At 41.1% G+C, this 25,200-nt stretch overlaps 1 protein-coding gene across 1 annotated transcript in view; it reads left to right on the forward strand.

The window, feature by feature from the left end:
- Positions 1 to 17,399: 17,399 nt before the first annotated feature.
- Positions 17,400 to 25,200, forward strand: part of PHIP (PHIP subunit of CUL4-Ring ligase complex) — a 119,198-nt gene continuing 111,397 nt past the window's right edge. Inside the window, exons 1-4 of the mRNA XM_075708380.1 lie at positions 17,400 to 17,445; positions 17,573 to 17,631; positions 17,817 to 17,846; positions 18,001 to 18,060. Of these exons, the coding sequence (XP_075564495.1) occupies positions 17,400 to 17,445; positions 17,573 to 17,631; positions 17,817 to 17,846; positions 18,001 to 18,060 (195 nt within the window). The remainder of the gene's footprint in view (positions 17,446 to 17,572; positions 17,632 to 17,816; positions 17,847 to 18,000; positions 18,061 to 25,200) is intronic.

Genomic DNA, 25,200 nt, shown 5'->3' on the forward strand with positions numbered 1-25,200 from the left:
AAAAGTCACTTTGTTTCTCCCCCACTGTCTTTTCAGTGACTTGCATTGTACTCTGGAAATCTTTCTTTCTGTCTGCAGCCTCAGATTTAATATAAATAGTAATTGCTGTTCTGCTTCAGCTGAGGACAGTTGTTAATACATTGAAATCGCTGTTAAACAGCGCTCTATATTTGGTACCTGGTAGAAATGGAACAATGAAAGTTATTTTTGAGGTGATTGTGGTGATACGGTGGATTAGCTAATGACGATTTTTTTTTTTTTTAAGTGTCCATATTTCAACTCTACAGCTCATTCTAAGCGCCTTTTATAATTTTTCTCCTTCTCTTTTCTCTAGGGGCCCTGGTATTTCTATTGTTACTTCTGGGATGGGAGGGGTGAGAGAAAAGATGTTCCCTGTTCTTCAGTAGCATTGATTTGTATTGCTCAAGTGGTGGCCATTATGTCTGAGGATACCTTTTGCTTGTTTAAGTCAATAAATAAATGACTGTTGCCTGACCTAGCATTCTATTTATTCTTTGGCAAGAAATCTCCAGTTGTCTTTTTTAATTAAAACACAAAAGAAGCCAAGCCTCTCTATACTTAAAAATTGAAGATTGATTACTAAAACCCTGTGTACTAACTAGAACGGTAGTTAAGACCTGCACTGAGATAAATGCCACTGCTGCTCTAGTGATAGGCTTGCTGCAGCCAAATAAGAGGAGGCAGTTCTCTACATCATGAACTTAGTTTTGGAAGAAAATTTAAACTAAGTCTTTGCTTTTGGTGATGGAAGGCAGAGGGCTGTGACAAAACTTGTAGCCTAATGGGAAGGAAAGTCCATATTGTTAGTCAGTGATACATACTTGGTAGTCCTGCGCAGTACTTCCGATTTGCTTTCTAATGGACCCTGTTGAAAGTCTGTTAATTTAGACACTACGGTCACGGGAAGTTTAACTGTCTGAACTTTTTCACAGAATCATCAAAGTGCTGTTTCTAAGCATTTGTCAGTTTGTGGGTTTATGGTGCCTGTGAGGAGGGGTTTTGTGTAATCATTTTGTGTGGATAACTGAGAGATTAGTTGCCTAATCCTATCTAGACAGTTGGAATTCTTGAAATGACCCTTTTAACTTAGATTTAACTTAGGCAGGAGCATCACAAGACACTGGCACATCTCTGGACAGGCTTATTTTAGGAGAGCTCCTTTTACTAAATGCCTAAAAGGTAGGCAGGAGTTGTGTCCTTCAGCTAATCACACAACATCCTAACCTAGTAATTTTGGCACAGAATTCTTCTGTCGGCTTGACCAGATTAGGAGATTCACCTCAGGGCCAGAGTTCTGTTAGAAGCATTTAACGACAGAAAATCCTCTTGGGGAAAGTTTAATGAAACACACTATCCTGCTGATTCACTTCACATTTCTGTTTTTTCAAAAGTGCTTTGTAAATGTGATGCTTTCCTGTCTTTCCTCTATGTGTCAAGTTTTCAGAGAAATTTTCAAAGCACCGTATCAAGTTCTAGAACACGTTTTTTAAAATTAGAATGGTCGCACATCCAGACATGTGTAGCTAGAGTCTTTGTGGGCAGCTGGCGATCTGCAGAGCACCTTTGGGAAGTATGTAAGTATTTTAGTTTTGAAGTGGCACTTGAAAGTACTAGATGCTGCATCTCAGCCATGAAGAAACTTGCATCATCAGTATTTAATGACTGGCTGCTTATCACTTGAACACAAGTTTTTGGAGGGATCCCTGAAAGCGGTTATTTGTCCTTGGTGGGATGTAACAGATGGGTAGTTCAAAGTACTTTTTGTTTTGTTTGTTTGTTTTGTTTTCTTATTGGGAAGGATGGACTGTTTTTAAGTTTAAAGAAGGTAGGTACATCATGATGTACTTAATGCATGATCAAAGAAAAGCCACCCTTGGGTAGTTAAAGGTCTGCCTTCCCTTGGCTTTATATAATTTCTCTGCATTGTTACTTTCTGCTGCTTCCCTGTCCTTGACTGACCTTGGGCTAATTGCATATGTCAGCACAAGGTTACACTTGGTATTTTGTCTCTTCAGATGGCAAAGGCAGCTTTTTCTTAATGGAGAACCGTGCAGATGAGATGCAAGCATTTAAGGGGAGTGCTAATGGGAAGTTAATCCTTATGCTAAACAGCAGTGAAAATTAATGTGTGTTGCTACATTTTGCTCAACTCTCAATACTTTGAGAGTTACTTGGTCTGTTCATAGCTGCAAAAAGAAAAAAAAAAGTAAGGAAAGAGAGAAGGAATACCAAGAAAATAAAGATCCCTTATTAGAATAAACAACATACATATGTAAGGATTAAATTTCTAGTGGAGTGGGAAGAGATTTTTTTTGATTGGTTTTGTATGCTCAGTTCTGTGGTGTGTTTTTGTTTTTTTAAAATGTAGTCTTAGAAGGGGAAAATAAGATCACTTAAATGTTCAAGGGAGAACATGGTTTAAAAAAACCAGTATCCTGAGGTATACATCATGATACCAAGCCTCAACAGCCACAGTGTTGGTTACATTCCTACTGAAATGATGCGAAATTTATATAACCCTGAAGAGATTATACAACTGAGAAACAAGTGGCCGTTCTGTATTCTGTAAAGGTAAGATGTCATCAAACGAGAAAGGGTAAAATAACCTGAAATATGAAGGAGTCTGTCTCTTGTGAATAAATTGCTTTTGACCTGGCTGCCTTACTGGACTTGGTTTTTTTACTGGCATCATTGTTTCTGGAGTACTGCTGGGCAGCTGACTGGTATCAGATTTAAAGCGACAATTTAGCCCACCATGTTAATTCATATTAAATAAGTCAGTAAACTTCTGTATTTGAATCAGAGCACGAAAAGATACAGGAGACTGTTTATAAACAAGTTCAGTGGCAACAACTCTGTCATCCTCCTCGCTTAAGGTTTATTATTCTTTCATTTGTAGGAAAACTTGAAGAATACTTTCACTGCTGGTTAAATTGCTGCATACATAACAGTCAGGAGAAGCACTAGAATGTTCAGTGCTGTTATTTTTTTTGTAAAGGCAAGAATTTTCTACTGCTGTTCTCTGTAATAAACATACTTTTTGCTTTATTCAGAAACTCTGAACTTACTGTAAGGCTGTTATTTGGCTAGGTGTAGCCAAATTGCCTTGCCAAATTGCCGCCAATTGCCTTCTATAATGTCCGATTCTGCATTTATAATAAATCAGAATGAAATAATGATGGCTTTCCTGTAGAAAATGGACAACATGAGAAGTAAACTTTTGATATATTACTCCCTTTGTGATGAACCATAGTATTAGCACCAAAGTAGCTCATATGTAACAAGCAGAGACTAACAAGTGTTTGACTAGCACAGCAAAATACTCACTTCTGGTAAGCACCTTCGAACTGGCTATAAATGAGTTCTGGTGAAAAATTACTTAACAGTACATTTCAAATTTGTCTATTGATACTAATTAGTCTCATTTTTTTCCAAATGTGAATGGAAAAGCATATTTGCATACCTGCTAAGATAAGGATAAAGCTAGTAATTGAAATTCATGCTCAAAAAAAGAAACATGAGCGCGTGAGGCCATTGTACTTAATTTTACTACTGCATTTAGGTTACAGTAGTATAACTTGTAGGAATTGTTTTATCACTGTTTTGATTCTCATTCAGAAACCAATTTCCGACTTGGAGCCCCTAAAAACTGAATTTGTATTGGGACAATTTCAGGTACTAAGCTTTCTGATGTGAGTCTTCTGACAATGAACAATTTAATGGAAAGCAATATAATTTGAGATGACAGTACAGAGACTGGAAGTAGTGATCTTGTCAAAGCCCTCAGTCCGTTTCTGAAATGAATATAAAATGTTACTGTAGTTCCTCACAAAATAAAGGTTGTAGAACAAGAACTTTTGCCTTATCCTGGGACTTAAGCTGGAAGGCCATTGTAAGCTTTCTTTAGAAGAATCAGAATAAAGTATCTCAAGGATCTAATTTCTTCAAACCAAACCAAACCCCTCCTAATTTCTGGTAATACTCTCTAAGGAAAGAAGGTGGAAGATGATGTGAGCTCTTAAAATGACACCAAGGGATTCATAGCCATTGGACATTAAGAAACTGGTGTCAATGTGTCAGTTGCATCTAGAATAATTGAGAATAAGAAAGGAGGAGCGGGTCTGGAGAAATTTTGTGATTCTGCTCCCAGTCGTTTTAAAGATGGCTGCGTATTATTCGCAAGAGGGAGGGGTGCTTCTACTGTGGCAGCTGCGGGTTGTCCTGGGGTGAGCTTGGAAGAAAGTTCCCTCATGGCTGGGTGTGGGAGGGGAGATGTGCGAATACTCTGCAGTGACTGCAAAGCAACATTGTTCTGTGGAAGACAAGCCGGCGGGGCAGGGGGGAAATGGCAAAAGGAGAAGTCTCACCCTGGAATCGGGGTAGGTGGGTGTGGAGGAAGAGATCTTGCGCAACACAAGGGAAACTGATTTTTCTAGGAACAGGTGCAAGAGAGAAACATAGCAAAATTCTTTGCATGTGTAAGCAAGCCTTGAGTGTCGCTAGATTTTTTTTTTTTTTTTCTCCCCCTCAGGTCTTTTATCAACAGCCCAGTTACTGAGTGTACTTTTATTTTTTTGTTCCCTCTGGGATACAGTTCTGTGCAATTTCTTTTTTTTTTTTTTTTTTTTTCCTCCTGCTTCCTTGAGGGCATTTTTGCACTTAAGTATCATTTGTGTATCCGTGCCAAATATCTACCCGTAGGATAACAACTAGTTGTGTTGATAAACTTCTGGAGTCTTTCGGGAAGCTTTTCCTGCTTCACCTGCCAAGGGAACAAGGTATGTGAAAGTTTAAACTGTAAGGTGATTCTGAGAGACAGCATCCAGAACCTGTTTATTTGAGTTTACCACATCATATTACACAGACTTATAAATGTATTGTACTCAGTTTGAGAATAATTTTCGTGAGTCTCCAGCCAAGCGCGTTCACGGTGAGAGGGTTCAGCGAGCTCAGACTCCCTTCCAAAGCCGGCAGGACAGCATCTGCCACGGTGCGAATGAAAGTCTACGTTGACTTTCCAGCTCGTCTTAACATGAGGGTAGAAGATAAAAATTTCAGTGCCTCTTTTTTGGCATGGAGGCGATCATACAGAAGCAGTCTGTCTGGCATCAAGATGCTACCGAGAGCTCTGCTACCTACACCAGTGGCAGTGGACACCAGCCTCTGAGGTGAGATGGGAGACTGCAAATGAAGACGGAGAGCCAGGGGAAGGCCCTGTGGGCTTGGCACCTCTGCTTCTGCTTTGAGGCTTTTTCGTAGAGCGGCCGTGTGCCAGGTGAGGGTTGCTTGGCCTCCAGCAGCCAGGGGCGAGGTGCGGGCCCTGAATTCATGATGCGTGTGTAGCGCTAGTTCATCTAAGGGAACGGTGTGGCTGCCGCCGATTGCTCCGATACCGAGTAGCAGAGAAAGGGCACGCTTCCAAAAGGTTGCCTAAGGATGGATTTGGTTGTGACTTCTTTGGTGGCTGGTTCTGTTAAACGATCACAGTGAGTCAGAAAGCTGGCAATAGTTATTTGAAGATAGTGGTTGTGGATAATATTAACAGGAATTAATGACGAGACTGTTAGCTCTCTGGTAGTAGAAATGCCATTAGGACTGCGGGAAGTGTATGAAACTGATTTGAAATGTTGAGTTGCAAGCGCCAATTACAGCAGCAGCTGAATATAGTTGTAAAGGTATTCCAAAGGCCAGTGAAAAATGAAATTGTATCTCCAAGTAGATGTCACCCTCGGTGATGAAAGTGCCAGGGGGATCACTGCCACACAAGTTTTAAGTAACTGATGTTAGGACACTTTTCTTTGGCTCCGTCAAGCCGCTGTCTGATTCACACTTGCATGATCACAGGGGTGTCTTATTTTTGAAATGCTGGATCTTTTAAGTGAAAACGACAATAACGCTCCTCATCTGATGAATGCTTCACTGTTAGCGTTAGGTTCACCCTTTCATGGTGGGGTGGTGCTTTAGGTCTATAGATCCTAAAACACATGAAGTAATTTGTAGAAAGCAGCCTGCAGCACAAATACTGCATTCTTACAAAATTCAATGACTGATTCAATTTATCACTAATAACAATAGCCTTGTTTTATATCAACAAGCATGGAAGATACTGACCGAACCCTTTATCTCATGAAGCAATTAGGCAATGCATTTGGTATCATATATCTCTTTACAACAGTGCATCTGTCATGTGTAGCAGATTGATACCTTTTATGTTATTGTTGGACCATGAATGAAGGGCTCTGTTAGATATTACTTTTTTTCAAAACTGGGTGTTTCCCCCCTTCCCCCCAGTAGTCCTATTTTCACCAGTTAAGAACAAGATAGCAAGAAGCTTTATGCCCAAATCCCATTTAAGGATTCTTTTCAGTGCTTTTCATGCACTAGGCTTCCTGTTCCTAGTAAGGTCTGACAGTCTTTGATCACCATAGCATCTCCTTTGCAATATCCCTCAAGCACTTTTAAATAGATTTGTTGCAAACTGCCACCAGCTCTTGACTACCTGTAACTATAGGTAGTTACCAGTTCAGAACACTGTAAATGTTTGAGACATACTGTGAATCCCCCTTACAGCTGTTAATTTATGTTTACCTCCAGTTAATGTTACATTGTTTTCTCTCAACCTCTTGGCAACTTTATACTTTGTATTTTCCGGGTTTGTTTTCTACATCAACTCTTCCTTCAGTGATCTTCAGCGTGGCCCTGAGAAACTTTTATGATCTTTTTAAGCATTTTGGAGTTTTTTCGTTATTTCCTGGACAGAATGAAGAATCGAATAATTTGAAGGCTGAGCAAAATAGACTGAGATGTTATTAGGGTTTTGTTACAAACTAGCTAGGATTTAGCTCAGCCTCTCAAACTTCCTAACAATGGACATCTGTGTTGGACGTATTCCATATTTTATATACTATACCTCACTAAAAAGACATCTGATTTTTTAGAAGTAAAGCACAATGGCAGGCTGCGGTTTTGTTTGTTGCAAAGGCTGTGACTATGCTAGCAAATTAAAAGGTGGCAGGCCGCAGAGCTAGAGACTTGAAGCCCACTGCTTACGCTGTTAAATTGTTGTCAGCAGAGACCCTGCACTTGGTCCAGGCCAAGCAGCGTTCTCCCAAGCAACCCTTGGCACGGTTCAGGGGTTAGCTCAGCCCCAGCTGACGAAGCAGATGCAGCCATCCTGTTTTGGTGGTTGAAAGAGTTTAATAATACGGACGTGGACACTGGCATGAGGCAGCTGGCCTCAGAAACAGAGTGGGCACTGGCACTCTTCAGTTTACTAGTATGGGTGAAATTCAAAGTCGAGGAATGCAGCAACAAGTACGCCTTACCTTCTGCGTACTGGAATTCAAAATGTTACTGTCTGTAAATATGCCACGACCTGCCCTCCTACAGAGAGTCCTACACTACTAGGAAGATCCAACGGTGAATGAACCGAGAGGAACATTGCACCATGCTGCTGGAGGGAGGAGAAAAATGCAAGGATGCTGGCTGCTCAAAAATTTCAAATTGAAGATCAGGGTTGGGAGTATATGTGAACAACACGTTTCAGAGTTACGCTTTATCTGATGAAATCTTGGATGCACCGAGACTGGTGGACCATAAATCAAAAAGTCAATTTCAGTTGAGAGGTTTTCTAATTTTACTTGGATGTTAATTATTCAGTTTAGATTAAAAGACCCAAAGAAAGGGGATTTAGGACTTCTAATTTGGACTGGTTTTGTTAGGACTTGTAAAGGACTTCAAAAGAAAAGGACTTTGACTGGAAAAACAGAGCAGAGGAGCTGCTATGTTGTTAGAATTTAAGAAGCGTGTAGTGTTTTACTTTAAATGGGATTAGGTAGGTGAATACCTCTTCCTGATTTTTTTTTTTTTTTTAAGAACATTTACTACTTTGAAAATAAGGCTTAAGTAATAACTTAAACAGCATTAGGGTGTGGATCTGGGCATTAGAAATCAGCTGCCTATGTTGTTAAAATTGTCAGCAACTGCTATGCAGGGTCTGAGGAAAAGGAATGTCCTCCTGCGGTTTGAGAACCTACTGTAATGTTTAACCCTCAGTAACCAGAAACATCGATACTAGATATTCAGTGGGAACCTCTGTGATTTTAAGTTACTGACTCTGAACTCTGGCATAAATCAATTCTTCCTTAACTTGGGCATTTACCTGAAGGATGGAAAGCTGATGTAACTTTTTTCCTAAGGGATTGTCCAATTTTTTTATTTTTTCCAATTTTTAAATGGCTTTCCACCTTGTTTGGGAGTTTGCTATAGCACGGGTGACTTAACCTTGCCTCCTGGCTGGTTCGTCTGCTACTTTCTCACTTTCCCTCTACACTCCTTGTTCATCCCTTAAAAACAGAAATTATGTTTTCTATTTTTATTTCTCAAATTGTGGGAATTTGATATTTTATTGCTCAGACCTAGAAGAAAGTAAACTGTGAAAACCTCAGCTTTCATTTCCAATAAATGTCTAACAGATAAAACTTAAAACATGGTCCAAGTGTTTCTTAAGAACAAAAATACCTTGCATGCAAACAAAAAGAACCTTGGCATTTTTAGATGAGGATTTTGGAGGGTCCCAACTCCTCAAATGCTGACCTGCAGGTTTGGCATGACTTCTATTTTAACTAGATGATTCCAACTTCAGTTGTATTTAGGTGGGAAGGTCAATGAATACTACAGAGTCATTTCTTTTGTAAAGGACTTTCAAATATACATACAAAAACCCTGATACATGGACTAAATGAATGTAGCTTTATTATAACCAGAATAACCAACTCCAAAATTAGAACTATGTTAAAAATAAATACCTGTGTATTTCTTTAAATGCTCAGTCTAGTCTTTGTAAGACATCGTGTTTCTTTACATTAGGTGATTGAGTTTTAGTGTTATTCAGTGCTTTACTTACAAGGACCTGCCGAGATGCAATTAGTAGTAGTCAAACTTGACACTGAAAGATCAAGTTCAATTCCTTTTTCATTTGATCTTGGAAGCCTAAGCTTTAATAAAACGCACACCTGCAGAAACTACCAGTGTGCTAATGCTCCAGAGCTTGCTACAAGAACAGCCATCAGTGATGAGCTGACCCAGAGATGGGTGAGAATGTGTAGAACAGTCTAACTATAAAATAATCATTAGATACTCCCATTCAAAATGTAGATACCCAGAAGCTTTTGCTGGAAAATTAAGTATCTGAAAGACTTCTGAGTGTGCCCAAAGCTGCCTGTTCTGACTAGCTCAGGATCCATAAATCTGCTTGTCTCGCTTGCGCACCCCATTCGCGGAGCATTTTCAGAGCACGCTTACCAAACTAGGTCCCAACCAGAGCAGCAGTTGTGCCTTTCATCCAACAACTCTGTAGTTTTCATCCACTCAGGTGTGCAGGGGGATCCAACTTCAGTTCAAAGTTTTCCACAGGGAAGAGAAAACAGTATTTTGTACCTCTGAAAAGAATGAGCTAGCCACCTGGGTAGATACCCTTGAAAGAGAGAGGGTGGTTCTTAGCCTCTGTTAAATAAGCTGCTCCCCTTCGCATGGGAAAACTACTGATTAGTTGAGCTAGGGTGAGCACAATCTTTTAATCTTGTGGTAGGTCCTCACCTGGGAAAAGGGAGGCACGTGCGCCAATCTCCATCTTATATTAGTATTAGGTTAAAAACAAGGAAGCAAACAACAAACTTAACCACCATCACGTATATGCAAGGGTCATTTGAGGTCTAATCATGCTTCCTGTCTCAGGTACTCTAAAACCTGTAAAATCAAGAGATTGATTCAATGATTTTAGATCAGCCGTTACCTTACACAGTTTACCTGTCAATTAGTACAGCATGCCTACTTGGCACACCAAAACTCTTCTACAGTTTACCTGGGCAAACTGAACAAATTAAAGATAATCCTTTCAAAGCATCAAGTAGATGCTATAGAGGAATGCAAAATACTGAGAAATCTGGATCAGCAGCCCGGTATTTTCTCAAAAGACTGAACAATAAATGGAGCTCAGAATCTCAGTGATGTGTATTTCATGGATGATTGACAAATCACATATGCTACGCAAAGTAGGCACTGTCAGCCAAGTGGTTCAATGCTAACAGCACTAAAATCTTTACTGTAAGTGCAAATATTGGTTCTACTCGCACTACATCATGACTATTTTGGGGAAAGCAGATATTTCAACTACATAGAAATAAAACTAATTTGCAGCTCTAAATGAAATCAAACAACACTAGAAGGAAATACTCGGGGAAAAACTAAGGATTGTCTTAAAGCTAGCAACACAGCAAGGCTGTGTTGGATCAGACTAATGATCCTTCTAATTATGTATGTGCACTGTCACTGGATGCTCTTACCTATAGAAGTGTCAGTTCTTCTGAAGACTGCTAAAATCCTTGTTTTAGTGATTTCTGAGGCAAAAGTAAAGCCAGGATGGCTATATTTTGTGATGGGGAAAAGCTGTAATTTTTACATTGAAATCTTTCAACTATTTCAGTTCTTGAACTATGTCCTAGAGTTTACAGAAGATCCTGCTTTATCTTCTCTGAAACAGAGGAATTTTGTATGCCATACTTAAATGTTACCTCCTCCAGATATTTTATTCCATTTCCTCGGTAATATTTTTTCTTGATCCTAGCTGTTTTCCTCACATACCTCTGAACTCTAGTTCTTTGGAGATAAGGTGAAAGACTCTAATGCAGTATTCCAACAGAAGATGTGTCATTGTTTTGTTTCACTGGTTTCATATTGGAGTTCTAGAAAAAAATTACCATATTGTCAACGTTGAGTATGTAATAAATAGAATGGTCTTTTTAAAAGATTTACTACTGGCTATCGAATAGAGCTGTTTTTCTTATATTGGTTTAGGAGCCCATATGGAGCATGACTGACTCATTATTTCTTCCAATAGATGATTTTGAATGTAACATCATGAAATTTTACTTACATTGTTCTGCTCATTTCTCCTCTGGGTAGATCTCTGGTATTTCTTATGGCCTCCTCTGGTTTTATCTAAATTGCGCAATGAGTATCTGTAAACACCAAAATATTTTTCCTTTGCCCTTTCCTGTAATTACATATTAACAAGTATATCAGACTATCTCTCTGATAACAATATGACAGAATCTCTCATGTTATTACAGAGATGTAAATCTTTAATAGTCCACTGTATTAACTTCAGGGAAATTCTAAGTCTATACCAAAGCTACTGATAACCAGCCCCATTCTGAAGAGTCAGACAATTAATTCCTCATCTGTATTTTAAAAAGTTGTATATCTAACAGGCTACTACTGTAATTGAAAAAATCAAATCCACACCCCCGATCACAAATGGCCCTCAAACTCACTTAACAGAAATCCAGATTTTCATTTAGATAAACGGAAAGATAGTCACTGAAGGACACTATTAAATTGCATCTTAATAAACTTTATAATTTATCAATATAAATACAATTTGTCACTTAAGACTCAAAATAAGTCTTCCTAGACTTAGAACTCTAATACGAAGGCAGTGAAACAAGTCAATGATACATCTTATTTTGAGAATCTTCTGCTCAACAAAAATTGCCTTATGATATTGGAATACCTTTCTAGAAGCAAGCAAGCAGCAAACATTTTCAAAAGTTTTCTAGAAGTAATAATGTAAGAAAATAACTGCAATATACAAAGCAACACACTAAACATTCTTCTTTCCTGCTCCTATATTCATCATGTACAATATACACCCTGTATATTAATTTTTTGAAAGCTCCACTTAAAAAAACCCCACATAATCCTTAGAATTCTCAGAAAACTTTTGAGATGTCAAATGGGTGTGAAACGGAACATGGTAAATATCCAAGATTCTCTGTGACGAACAGCCCAATAACAAACAATTAAGTACAGCAGTTTAATCATTTTCTCGAAATCCTCTGGATAATTAGGGAATGTATTCAGCATAGAAAGTTGTACTGTCAAACTGATCCAGTAACTTTAATCAAAGCTCTTTTACAAAATACAGGAGCACAAATTAAATTGCTTTAAAACAAAACAAAACAAAAAACCAAACAAAAAACCACCATAAAACGGTAGAATTCCTTCATTCAGTAGGAATTACATAGGTGTATTTCTTAGTTTCTCTTTATGAGGGAAGTTTTTTGTATTCAAAGATTTAATAGTGAAACTGAAAGAATGTCATGGCTGGTGCAATTCATATTTATTTGGGTAACAACAGGCTAAAGAGGTTTCTAGGGTCATTACGTGAATTGCAACCAGACTCATTTACTGCTCAGAATATAAATGGCATATAGATCTAGTTTCAGAAGCTTGATAGTAAATTCACAGCTTATTATTTATTTTTACACAAAAATGAATGATGTTTTCCTAAGTGACTTGATTTTGCTTTACTCTTCTAGTTGCACATGAGACGAACACCTAGAAACGTGCTTGTCAGAGGTTAATCTATTTGTGTGCTTTTACAAAATGTTAATTTGTCAATGCTGATAGTGGATTGGGTAGTGCAAATAGCTAATTCTACGCTCCTTTTCACCACCAGGGAGAAGCGAGCAAAAGGTGAAATGGTGCATTTTGGTTGGTGTGGGATGACATCCACGTTCTATGGTAATGGGTGTACTGAAAAAGGAAATAAAGGAAAAGAATAGAAGCATACAGTTCACTTTAATATCTGTCATGGGCAGAATGCACAGCGGGTAAGCACTCTGTAGGGAACTCCACAGTTGAAAGTTCATGTAGGTTACCAATGCAGGGTGCAGAAAGGATATATTCTTGGCATGAAGCATGAACAAGTGAATATTTAAAAGAATTCTGATGTGAAGCTACTTAGTTAAATTGTAGGTTATTGCTTAAAACTGCAGAAGGAATTTACTCATAGTAGTACTGTATTTTGGCACACTCAGTTCTTTCTGCAGATATTTAATATACACGATAATAATAAAAAAAGTTGGCTGGCCTCATAAGTACCATCACTCACTTCTTGCCCTTGTAAGATTAATGGTTGGTTTCAAGAGTAAGAATCAACAGTCATAAAAAGGCAAGCAACTGGTGGTGATAATTCTCATTTGAGGTGGAAAACAAAAAAAACCCATTAAAAAAACCCCAAAAACCCCCAAGCAGCAAAACCTGAGGAAAGCTTAGTCGATGCTTTACGTTGCTCTCAAACAACCCCCCCCCCCCCCCCCGCCCCGCAATATTGTGCTTTAAACATTTAGCTACATTGTTCAGCTCCACAAGTTACAAACCCTAAATACTTTCCTTTGTCTATAAAGAAAAGGGCAAATTTCACAAGAAACAGAAAGGATTTTCATATCAATAACTGCCACCATTAAGTTTCAAGTAACACGCTTTCTGGTTGCAAGCTATTAAACCAGACTGATAACTGACAGAAACAATTGGCGAAAAAATAGCAGTAACCCCCTCCCCCCCAAACTATCAAGATACAGAAAAATCAAGAAGAAACCAAAGATACTACATTCGTATCTGTCAAAAGTAACCAGTAATTCAAGAGAATTCTAACATATCTGTATTTGGATACTAACAGTGCTTCAGCGCTTCTTGGGGAAGGGGGGGGGGGGGGGGGGGAGAAGGAAAAAAAAAAAAAAGTACAAGGCCAAGATAGGGGAAATAAAAAAAAAAACCCAACAACAAAATAACCCCCTTGGGATCAGTCCATAACAGACTAAGTTTTATGTATCAACTTTAGCAAAATCTAATAAACTTTATTCTTGTTTTGTAAAATTATTTTACTGAACATGTGTGAATATTCACAGTTGAAAGTCACAAAATAAAATAAGAGGACACAATATTTGCAAAAAGAATACATAAAGCTATCAGATGTTAAAACAATCAAATTCCCAGATTAAAATAATCTGAGATTTTCTTTGTAACAATTGTTATAGCTGAAAAAGGAAAATAATTCCATTACTACTTTTTTTTTTTTTTTTTAATGCAGACCTTTCAGGGTAGAAATGTCCTAAGAAATATTAAATCTCACTGACAAAGCAGAACTGATGTATTTTTACTTAAGGATAATGTAAGGTGACCAGATCACATGAAAGAAAATGAATTATTTGAAAGCAAAACAATCAAGATAGTAAAAATTCAGAGATGAGGATATTTTTCTCCACTTGTGTACATAACAAAAACATCCTCAATTTAACTGCGACAAGGAAGAAAAACACTTTTAAAATATCTCTGAAAAATTAATGGAATATTTATTAGTGCTGTAGGAATTCTTAAAATTCATTCTAACGTGCATCACCAAACAATAATAGTTCCGCATCTTGTGTTGTGGCCTGTATGACTTCCATGTTAAGCCACAAATAAACAAAAAACCCCATCAGATTTCATCTGTACAAAGAAGTGGAATGTATGTTTGTAAAAGCTATTTATTAAATATTATTTGTAATACTGTGGTGCTCAGGCTCAAGTCAGGGACTGGGATTCCATTTTGCTTGTGCTCTACAGAAAGTAAATAAAAGACACAACCCTTATTTCACTGTCAAAACACCAAGAACATTTTGATTCTGTGGGCTGTATTTTAAACTGCATCAGGAAAAGTTACAAGTTGCCAAAAGAACAGGGAAGTTCAATATATTCAGGCTAGTTTTCCTCTACTTTCAGACTCTTTAGCTGTTAAAATTTCTCTGTTCCTTGGTTTATAGCTTTAGTGATGTCATATGTAAGTATACTTTCTTTTATGTAAACATCAAGGGAAATTAAAATGTTAATCACATTATTCACGTAGCCCTTTGTTGCGAGAACCACCTATGAGAGATATCACAATACGTATTTTACATCGCTAAGAAAAGACTCAAGTCACTTTATTTTTTAAATCTTTATTAGATGGTAAATATGATTTTGGAATTGCCATTTCAATTATTTGAAGCGTGGATTTAAAATAAAGCTGAAACACGGAGTGGTTATTGTTATAAAAATTGGGAAAAGGGAGACACTCATACATTTTTAAATACATAAAGTGATCAAATCTAGTACGCACGATTTTACTACTTCTTCTTCAAAAAAATCTATACTACAAAATACATTTACCCTAATGATTACAGACCACATGCTAGATTATGATTTTAATGATTTTTAGGACATCTGGTAATTGTATGTCAAAATGCATAGCAACTAGGCATCTGCTACATAAATCTGATTTTTGTCACTTTTTATAACATGACTTTATGGAAATATGTGACATTTTAGCCTCCTTTCTCTAGCCTTTCACGGTTACGTTTGTGCAATAAAGCAGAAGGGTGGCTGCAGCAAGCTTTCTCACCGTGCCAAGCACAAAGCTCAAGCAGTAGGCTCGTACACCGAGCTCGCGGGCCTTGGAAACATGCATATAAAAATGCTCAACTCAGCCTCCCCTCACTTGCACAGAAACATGGTTTGGATTTAATTTTTTAAAAAGTTTTACAGTTGAGAGCTTCAGGGCCTTTATGCAGAAAATATTCTTTGTCTAGTTTCTACCTAATTTCAAACATAAACATACTTTCTGGTTTTGCTTCGCAAGTTACGCTAGTTAATAATTGGGGCAAAATAAGTATTAAAAAAATGACAGTTTCCCCTGTTTACGTCGATCCCTGCTAAATTCATTCTTATTGTCCAGAAACACGTTTGCTCTTGCAAGGCCCCAGCTCGACCTGGAAAGGCACAGATGCATTGCAAACCGTAAAGACAAATGGCTATGCTCCTTTACACCCCTTCCTCATCGGATATGGATTTTTTTTTTTTTCTTTTAAAGGTAATTACCAGCGGACGCTCGCTTTGTTTTTATTTTCTTCTCCTTTTTGACCGTAAGCAGCAAACGAACAGCTACAGCGCAGATCAGAGCGTTTATTCGGTATGGCCACGCTAGCAAAGCATTAAATAAATAAACGCTTTAATCGCGAAGCAGGCTCCGTACAACGTTGCGGCCTTTCAGGAACCTTCGGTCGGTTATTGATCCGCTAGCGAATTACCTCCAGTTCAGCCATAGGTTGCAGGCATCGCCATCCCTCGCTCTTCCTCCCGGTGACAACACTCCTCCTCCTCCTGCCACCGCTCCTACGGGCCGCGAGATTCGTCAGTCCCGCGCGCCTGATGGGGTTGGCGGCAAGAACAATGAATAAAATCGTTATTAGCTCTCTGGGTTTGGGCTGGGGGTTTTTTTTGTTTGGTTGGGTTTTTTTTTTTTTTTAAAGTTCTCAAACCGAGCACCCTGCGAGCCCCCCACCCTGGCTCCCCGCGGCGAGGGCCGCCAGCGGGCAGGCCGGCCCCAGCCCCGGAGCGCCGGCAGCCCGGCCGAGCGACGAAGGAAAGCGCTTTTTCGCCTTCTTTGGGGGCTGCTGAGGCCCCCCCCCCCCCGCCCCCCAGCCCCCCAAACGCAAGGCACGAACCCGGCCCCGGGCGCAATGTTGCAATAAGGAGAAACAACAACGCGTGACACCCGGCACTTACGCGCAGATGCCAAACCCGCCGCCCCTGACGGGCGCTGAGGGAGCCCGGGGCCGCCGCAGCCCCGCGCCCGGGAGGGGCCTGGCTGCGGGGGATGGGGGAGCCGCGGCCAGCGGGGCGGGGGGGGGGGGGGGTTGGGGGGGGAGGGCCGGGCTTCCTCAGCCCGCCTCCCCAGCGGGGCCGCGCTCCCCGGGGGCATTTTGGCTTCGCTCGCTTCCCATTTCTGCGACACTGAAACTCGGTAACTTCCAGCCTCCCCGCCGCCGCGAATAGCCGCTGCCCCGCCGCGGCCCCTCCTCCCCGTGCGTCGTATCCCTCCGCGCTCCGGCCGCCCGCACCTCGCAGAGAAAGCGCCTTTCAGCCGCCAGCCCGCCGCCTTCCCGCCCACCCCGCCTCTGCCGCTCCGACATCTTCTGCCTGAGCCCGCCCGCCCGCCCGCTAATAAACACGTAGCGCTCGCCCTCGCCCCTTCTCCCCTCAGCCGGGCAGCGCCGCGGGGGCCGCCGCGGCGGCGGCGGCGGGGCGGGAGAGGGGGCAGCAGAACCCGGCTTCGCCCCCCCCCCCTTTCCCTGCCTGGCCGCCGCCGGGCGCCGGGGACTGAGGGGCGCGGGGGGGAGGGGCGGCGCGGCGCCAGGGGCCGGGAGGGCTGAGGAGGGGGGCGCGGAGGAGGAGGAGGAGGGGACTCTTTCTCCGGGCGGAGGGATCGCGCTCGCTCGCGCTGGCTGGCGGCGGCGGCGGCGGCGGCAGCGGCGGCGTTGGCGGCGGGTTGCTGTGAGTTGTTGTTTCCTCCTCCTGCCCGTGGGTTGAATGGTGGAGCCGAGACTCTTCCTGGTGAACGAACAGTGACAGCTACCGGGCGGGCGGACGCGTTTCGCTGGGCCCCGACGCTGCCGCGGGAGCGCGGCCCGACCCCCCCTCCCCTCGCCCCCCCTCCCCTCCCCGGTTTTCGCCTCGCCATGTCCGGGGACGGCGGCAGCAGGCACACGGCGGAGCTGCGAGCGGGTGAGTGCCGGCGCCGGGCGGCGGGGGCCGAGCGGGAGCCAGCGAGGGGCGGCGGGGAGGGGGAAGAAAGAAAAGCCCGCGGGGAAGGGGCGAGCTCCAGCCCTCACCGCCTCTCCTCTCCCCTCAGAGCTCTACTTCCTCATCGCTCGCTTTTTGGAGGACGGACCCTGCCAGCAAGCGGCTCAGGTAGGGGATGGATGGATGGCGCCGCCGGGCCTGGCGGGGAGGGGGCGGCCGGGCAGGGCGGCGGATCGGGCGGCGCGCTCGCAGCCTCGTCCTCTTTCTCCCTTTTCTCTCTTTTTTTTTTTTTTTTTCCTAAAACCGGCCCCCTTTTCTTACGCCCCCCCCCCCCCCCTTTGTTGTTGCTGCAGGTCCTGATCCGAGAAGTGGCGGAGAAAGAGGTAAGCGGCGCCGCGCACCCGGCGCTCGCCCCGCCTGCGGCCTCCCTCCCCCTTCCCTCGCTGCCCGCCGCTTCCCCCGCCCCATCCCGGGCGCTGCTGGGGGGCTCCTCGGGGAGGGGACCGCTCACGGGGTGCCCTCTCTTCCCTCCCCTAGCTGCTGCCCAAGCGCACCGACTGGACGGGCAAGGAGCATCCCCGCAGCTACGAGAACCTGGTGAGAGGGGCGGCCGGGGCCGACGGCGGGGCGGCGGGCAAAGTTTTTTTTTCGTTTGTATTTTTTTCCCCCCCTCACTCTCCCTGAGCAGCCCAATAAAAAAATTGAATTTCCCGCACAAAAAAAAAAATACAACTTAAAAAAAAAAAAAAACCCACAAACTTTGGAGGTGGTTGGGTTTTTTTTTTTTTGGTTTTTTTTTTTAAAGAAAACAGCCTCGCTGCTCCTCCTCCTGCCTCTGGGCGCTGAGGGCAGGCGCGGGGGTCCCGCCGGCGCGGGGTAAATAACAACAAGCGCCCTAACGCCCGAGCGCCGGCCTCGCCGGGCTGCAAATAGAGGTACGTCATGGACGTGGTGCGGCGGGCGGGAGCAGCGCGGGGCGGGGACAGCGGCGGCGGCGGCGGCTGCCGGCGGGCGGGGGCGCTCTCCGCCGCGCCGCCCGCGCACACAATGGCTCCGCGCCACCGCACCGCGCCGCGCCGCACCGCGCCGGCCCCCGCCGGCTCCCTCCGCCGGAGCGGGCGCGGTGGCCCCGCGGCGGCCGGGCCCGGGGCAGCGGGCGGGGGTTGAGCGGGGGCTCGGGTCCCGGGTGGCCGTGCTGAGGCGGGTCTGGGTTTTGGGTTTTGTGGGGGGATTTTTTTTTTTGTTGTTGTTGTTTATTTTAATTTTTTTTTTTTTAATCTCTCGCTGTTGTGTTGTGCTTGGGTTGGGATCTGCGTCGGGGGTGGGTTGCTTTGAGGTGTCCTAGCTGCTTCGGCGTGTGCCGGTAAGGTGCATTATACAGCTTTGCGGTTTTTTTTATAGACGACGTATCTGGTGTGTAGGAATAACTGGGCTTGCCAGGTTCGTGTCACAAATTTGACACTACGTGGTTGGGTTTGTTTTTTTTTTTGTGTTATCCCTTTTTATTTTTTCCTTTCCAAAACTCCCAGTGTGTGCTTTCATCTCAGGTGTCGATCAGGGATTTAAAAAAAAAAAAGTATTACTTGCAGCGCTCTACTTCTTGCTAGCAGAGAGGGGCCTGGATATTTTTCTTCAAAGATGTTGTGAACTACAGTAGTTGGGAAAACAGCAATTAAGATGTCTGAATTGTGTCTGTTAGCAACTTGTTGCTAGTATTGTTTTCATTACAGGTGCACTGTTGTATAATTTAGTCTGTGAATTTCTGACTAGGATTTCAGAGGAAGACTGAGCCTCGCTTGTAATGTTCATCAAAGCAGGATTTCCCTTCAGGCTTTCTGGTTGGTTATAGTAGTTCTGAACTCCAGTACTTCTGAGACTTAGACATGTGGACAAGTTTTGAGCTCGCATGAAAGGAGACAGAACAGTTCACATCTGTAATGTGTCCAGTACGGACCGTTGGCATATACGTTATTTTAGTTCTATTACGAATGTTACGGTATGAATCATAGGTATTTGTTGTAGTTGGAATGGGTTTACTTACTGCATTGGTTTTCTCTGGAGCAAGAGGTAGATTGGCCCAGGCATTGTAATGCATGTGGTGTGGAAGAATTGATACCAATTGTTGAAAACGTATTCATACATACCAATGCTTTTCGATTTTCCTGAAATCAAAGATCATAAAGAAACTCAAATGGGAATTTCAAAGTGCTAACGCTTTTGCATGACATGTTATGCTATTATTATTTATTTGTTTGTTTGTAAGACTGTAAGGCCATATCAATTTCAAACAATGGTCAGAGATTGCTTGGTAAAACTTACTATGACTCTTTCTCTTTTATCCCATAAGTTATAAAGAATTGTAGGTGCAGTCTTAGTGTAGAATGGATTTCGGTTTCTTCTGTGTAGTCAGAATACAAAAGGATGTAAAGAAAGAGGAAGTGAGGAAGAAGGCATTTTAAAGGTTGAAGTAAGAAGACTTGATGAGAAATAAGTTAATTCAGACCCTTCTTTCTAAGAAACATCTTTTGTTTGTAGGAATGCAAGTAAATACTAATTCAGTCGGAATAGGTATGCAGTGACAGAGAATGTACTTCCTCAAAATTTGGACTTGATCCGGATCTATATATTTGGAGATGTGATGCTGACTAGGTCCTTCCTCTCTTCCTAGTCTTCTATTCCTAACACAGTTTTCTTAGACTTCCAGATAAATGTTTATTTATATGCCCTTTTCCACCTTGTTCCTACCTAGATGTTGGGAGAGGGGGGAAGAGAAATTGGTTACTTCGTTCTTGATGCTTCTCTCCATCCTCTGTCTGCTCTCACTTCAGTTGTCAAAGATGTGTGAACTTTGTATAACTTGATATTTTAGGTTTGTGAAAGCTGGCACAGAAGTGTATTTGCATGGTGACAGTTACATTTCATACAGAAGTAGTGTTTTTCACAATGTCTTGTTTCATTAAACAAAAACTTGTTTATTTCAAACCAAAGAATCTTTAGCTTTGAAGTTAGAGGCTGATGATGAGCTAAACTTCTGTTTCTTCTTTTTTTTTTTTTTTTTAATTTAAAAAAAAAAATTCTAGCTTTAAGATGCTGACTCTTCTTTCTGTAGAAGGCATGTTTTGGCATGTTTTGGGTACCACTTCTCAGGCTTGAATGCCTTGAGCTTTCATTAAACTTCATAGAAGGGGCTGAAGGGAGAAAAGCGAAGAAATAAAAATACCAGTAAATGTAGTGTTAGATGTCTGACTTTTACACTAGGAGGGAATAAAGGCTTTGTGTAACAGCGGATGGATTTTAATTCTAGGTTTCTGTTTTGTTGTTTGCAAAATCGTGCCTTTTATTATGCATCTATTTAAGTGGATGTCTTTTCAAGAGATGATGATGTTCCTGGTTTTGTCCTGATTTTGAAAACGTTTATTTAGGAATCCTTACTAAAGTTAACTTTCTGTTACTAGACTGAAATTCACAGCCTTAGGTATTTTATTTCTGTAACTTAATTTGTGCAAACAATGTTAAATCCGATGCAATTTTCATCTTGTAAATTGCTTTCATTTTTCTGTTTGGTCAGTGAAAGTAAATGTTTCATTTTCTTATAAGCTAACACCGTGCTGTGCAAGCTTGTAATGCTACAGGAAAATACGTGAGTTCAGAAATGCCATTATACTATGTTTTATAGTCTTAAGTGATTTTTCTTGAGTTCAGGTATTTCTATATTGTATTTTTCTACAGTTACCATTTGTAGTATAAACCACTTGAATCTTGCTTTGAGAGTGTAATCTCTTATTCTAGAGTGCCAATCTCATTTTTATATTGTCAGTATTAAGATTTCTATTTGTGCTATAACCAAAGACTTTCTCAGAATCAAGTCCCTGGTAGGCCACTTTCAACCTAGGTGTACCAAGGATGGTGGGACTTTTCAGTAACAGATCTCAGGATGTTTTGTATTCTCTTGCATTAGTTGTGAAAACTTGTTAATTGTAAGCCACCTATTTTTCTCTTCTTTTTGAAAGACTGAGGATTTCTCATGATGGGGAAAGAAATTGAGGAGTTTGAAGGAGTTAACAGCTCACTTTAGCAGAGCAAGGCAGCCTTGTGAATTGTTTATGGGTTGTGGTTAAATGTGTTGTTCAAGTGTTGTGTAGTTAGGCTTTAAAACACATTTGTTAGGGCCTTGACACATGAACAAGCTATGGTGCATCATTTGACTCCAGGGTAATTGTTTTTTCATGTTGCAGTTTCACTAGGGGTGTAGCTGCTCTAATTGTACGCTGTGGATGAAAGCTACGCATTTCTGCTGCATCCTTTGTGTAGGCAGGAGCGCTCATCCAAATGTGTGAGTTGGATAAGGGAGCTGAACTGTCTGAAAAATGAACAGTACAAAAATAATTTCCAGGTGGCTCAGCTCTCCTTTTGTGTTCAGCAACATGGGTCCTACACCAGCACGAGGGAGGTGATAGGAGTGTGTGTGGACAGGTTTAGGGAATGTGTTGGGGTTGCTCCTTTTGGGAGCAAAGTGGGCTTCAGCTGGATGAAGCCGACTGTTAGGATTCACCGCAGCAAGTTAGAGCTGCCATAGTGGGTGGTTGGGCTTTTGTTTGGTTAGTTTGGGAGCAGTGGGGTTCGTGTGGTTTTGGTTTTCTGTTTTGGGGTTTTTTTTGTGTCTTCTGGGGTACAAGCATCATAACGTATATGATCAGAATCATTGTGTTATCTTTACTATCTAAAGTATTCATGTAACTGTCATTTTCTCAGTTGAATTAGAATTTTATTCATGTTGGCGGCGGTTGAGGAGGGAGAAGGCAGGGAATTCACATCAAATAGAAAGATGGTGCAATGGGTTTAGTGGGCAGTATGCCTTGTTGTTTTCAGGAACTGTTTATTACTATTTTGCTAACATTTGTACCTCCCTCTTCCCCTGCCCACAGTTATTAAATGCAATTTAAAGTGAAAATGACAAAACTCTGTATTTTCAGGCCATCCTACTGTTCTTTCTGTTTGGTTACGCAAAAGTATGTGAAGTTACAAAGAGTATCTGTGGGACTGGGGACACTAAGTACATTGACACTGTATTTCGTTGTTCATGTAATACCTAACATAGTAAAGTCTTTTAGGCAGCATTGTGGTTACTGTGTAATAATTTATTTCTTAATAAGTAACCAGATAATAAGTGGTTTGTTTCTTCAGAAAATCTTGTGCTGTAAAGGTATTCAAAGAAATAGGGAGCAAAAATAAAACTTGCATTGAATCGGAGAGCTGTGTCATCATCTAGTTTTTGTTATTAACAGTATTTTGGGGAAAGTCTATACAGTGTTTTGGAAGGTGGTCTGAAAGACTTGGCACTGGAGGTAAGAAAACCTGTAAAATGATTGTGAGCCTTAGCAATGTTTTTGGTCTCATGATCAGTGCTTCTGCTGGACATACATCAACTTAAATTATTTCCTTTTCATTCTGAAAGACAAGCACTTCTGCTCTACAGATTATTCCCATAGCTGGGAATTTAGGTGATGTTAGAGCCTCTCTGTTCAAACCATTATATTTTGATGAGGAGGAACCCTTGTTCATTGTGCAAAGTACCACATGTCTGTTTGTTCCACAGATAATAAGAGGATTGGCTAAGTCAACTGTTTTGTACTAGTTCTTTCAAACTGAGACTAAGAAACACCGGTGAAAGATGGCCTAAAGAGGAGTATCAAGTTTCTAAGGTGTACCTTTTATTTAACAAAAAAAGAAACCCCACAAAAAAAAAAACCCCACAAACCAAAGGCAACAGAAAACGTTACGAATGAGTTTAAGATGGGCAAATAGGTACAGGTAATCTAACAGTAGTAGATACAGTTGAATGTCTTGGTCCATAAAGCTGAAAATGCTATTACAGTTCATACCTTCTCGTGGTAAGTAGCAAGCTTGCAGCAGTCTGCTAAGGTTTGAGTTTTTTATCTGCTCTGGCCTCACACCTATTAAAAGTATTAAAAAGTTGAAAAACTAGTATGTTCTTGGGATGGCTGGTTTCATATAGGTGTGTTTCATGAGAGGAAAAGTAATCTCGCATTAAAATCATAGGCATTCCTATAAGAAATAGTGGCTAAGTATCCGTAGACTTTATAATTAGAAAGTACATGAGAAATAAACATGCTTTGGGGAAAATAGTTAATTTCTCCCCTCCCTGTTGTGTGTCACCCCACCCACCCCCCCTAAAAAAAAAAAAAAGGATTAGAATGCTTCAGAGAAAAGTGATTGCACTTTATTGCAATTCCTAATTTTAAAGTGATAAGGCAGTGGCTGGTGGTACAGGGTACTCAATTAGATTGATGGCCTGATACAGTACAACAGTTATTGTAATTCAATTTGGAGCTTGTTTTGGGTAATATGTTACATAGCAGAATAGCTAAAGCTGGGATAGCTGCTGGTATTAGTAAGATTGAGCTCTTGCACCTTGAAATATAGGTAGCTGACTGACTTAGATTTTGTTGTTAAATGTCTTGGTATGGAAAAATGTGTTTTTCTGAAAGATACTTACAGTCAAACTTGTAGTTAAGCATGTTAACTGTTAGCACGGGGTGAAAAAAAACCCAACAGCAGTACTTTGGAGAATGTTTTGGTATGCATAGCGCTTAGAGCAGAATCTAGAATAGGGTCATATTTTACTTGATGTCTAAAACACTGGCAGCGAGTAACTGCATTATGTATTACGAATTTAACTAAAGAGTCTAGGTCAAATCATGATTCTGTTGATACATTCATTGTGATTCAGATGTTGAATTATTCTGCAGTCATGCAGAATGAAAGTATAAGCACTTAGGTCTATTTCAAAGGTAATAAAGATTTGAATGTTAGTCCAAATAGCTGTGTTAGCTGCATTTTGTGTATTCCCATCGTGTTTGTTTGGAATAAGTAAAGTTGGGAGTAGTATGTAAAGGGTGAAGTTGAGGGTAATGCTGCTTCTTATTTTCGAGAAAATATTATTTGTGCTGAAGATCTGAAAATTTTGTACTTGCTAACAGAGTTCTGATTTTTATTACAGTAATATTTAAAAAATGTTATTAACTTATGTGAAAAGTCTGTGCGAACAAAGAGAGAGTTCATTATTGTAGTTACAAAAGCATGTCTTCTGTGCATTTCTGTTGGAAGAAAAGAGCAGAATTAGATGTTGCAGAAAGCCTAATAGGAGGAGGAAGGAGACCAGCTAGAATTTCGTCTAGGTGGGACTGGCAGAAAAAAAAAATCTGTACTGTTTATATACTGTTTGACTTAACAGTTTTGCTGTAAAAATTTTAAAATTCTTGTTTGTAGAGTCCAGTTTTCACTTTTCATTTAGAACTATATGAATTTTAACTACTTCCACATGTTTGGGTTTTTTTTCTTTCACTTTCTCCTCTTGGAATCAGAGATTAATATCAAGACAAATTTCCATCATTCTATTGAGTTGCCATGAGCTTTTCGGTTTCTGACAAAGCTTATAAAGTGTCCCTTTAAAAAAATAATTTTATTTCTTTTTTGTCACTTAAAGCTGACTTGAAAGTACTTGACAGGGGCTTTTTTTGTTATTATTTGTTTTAAGAGGAGGACACAGGGTGGTAGATACATTTTATGTTGGTTCTAGCTTCTTTTTACAGTTTGTCAGTGCAAGAATTGTCTCCTGGTAGGCTGCAACTTAGAACAATCCAAATAATTTTGGCTTTCCAGCCACTCTTTGTCATTTAATGTATTGAACAAACTTCCTTACCTTGTCCTTTCTTG

Source organism: Pelecanus crispus, chromosome 3 (assembly GCF_030463565.1).
Source record: "Pelecanus crispus isolate bPelCri1 chromosome 3, bPelCri1.pri, whole genome shotgun sequence".
Classification (NCBI taxonomy): domain Eukaryota; kingdom Metazoa; phylum Chordata; class Aves; order Pelecaniformes; family Pelecanidae; genus Pelecanus; species Pelecanus crispus.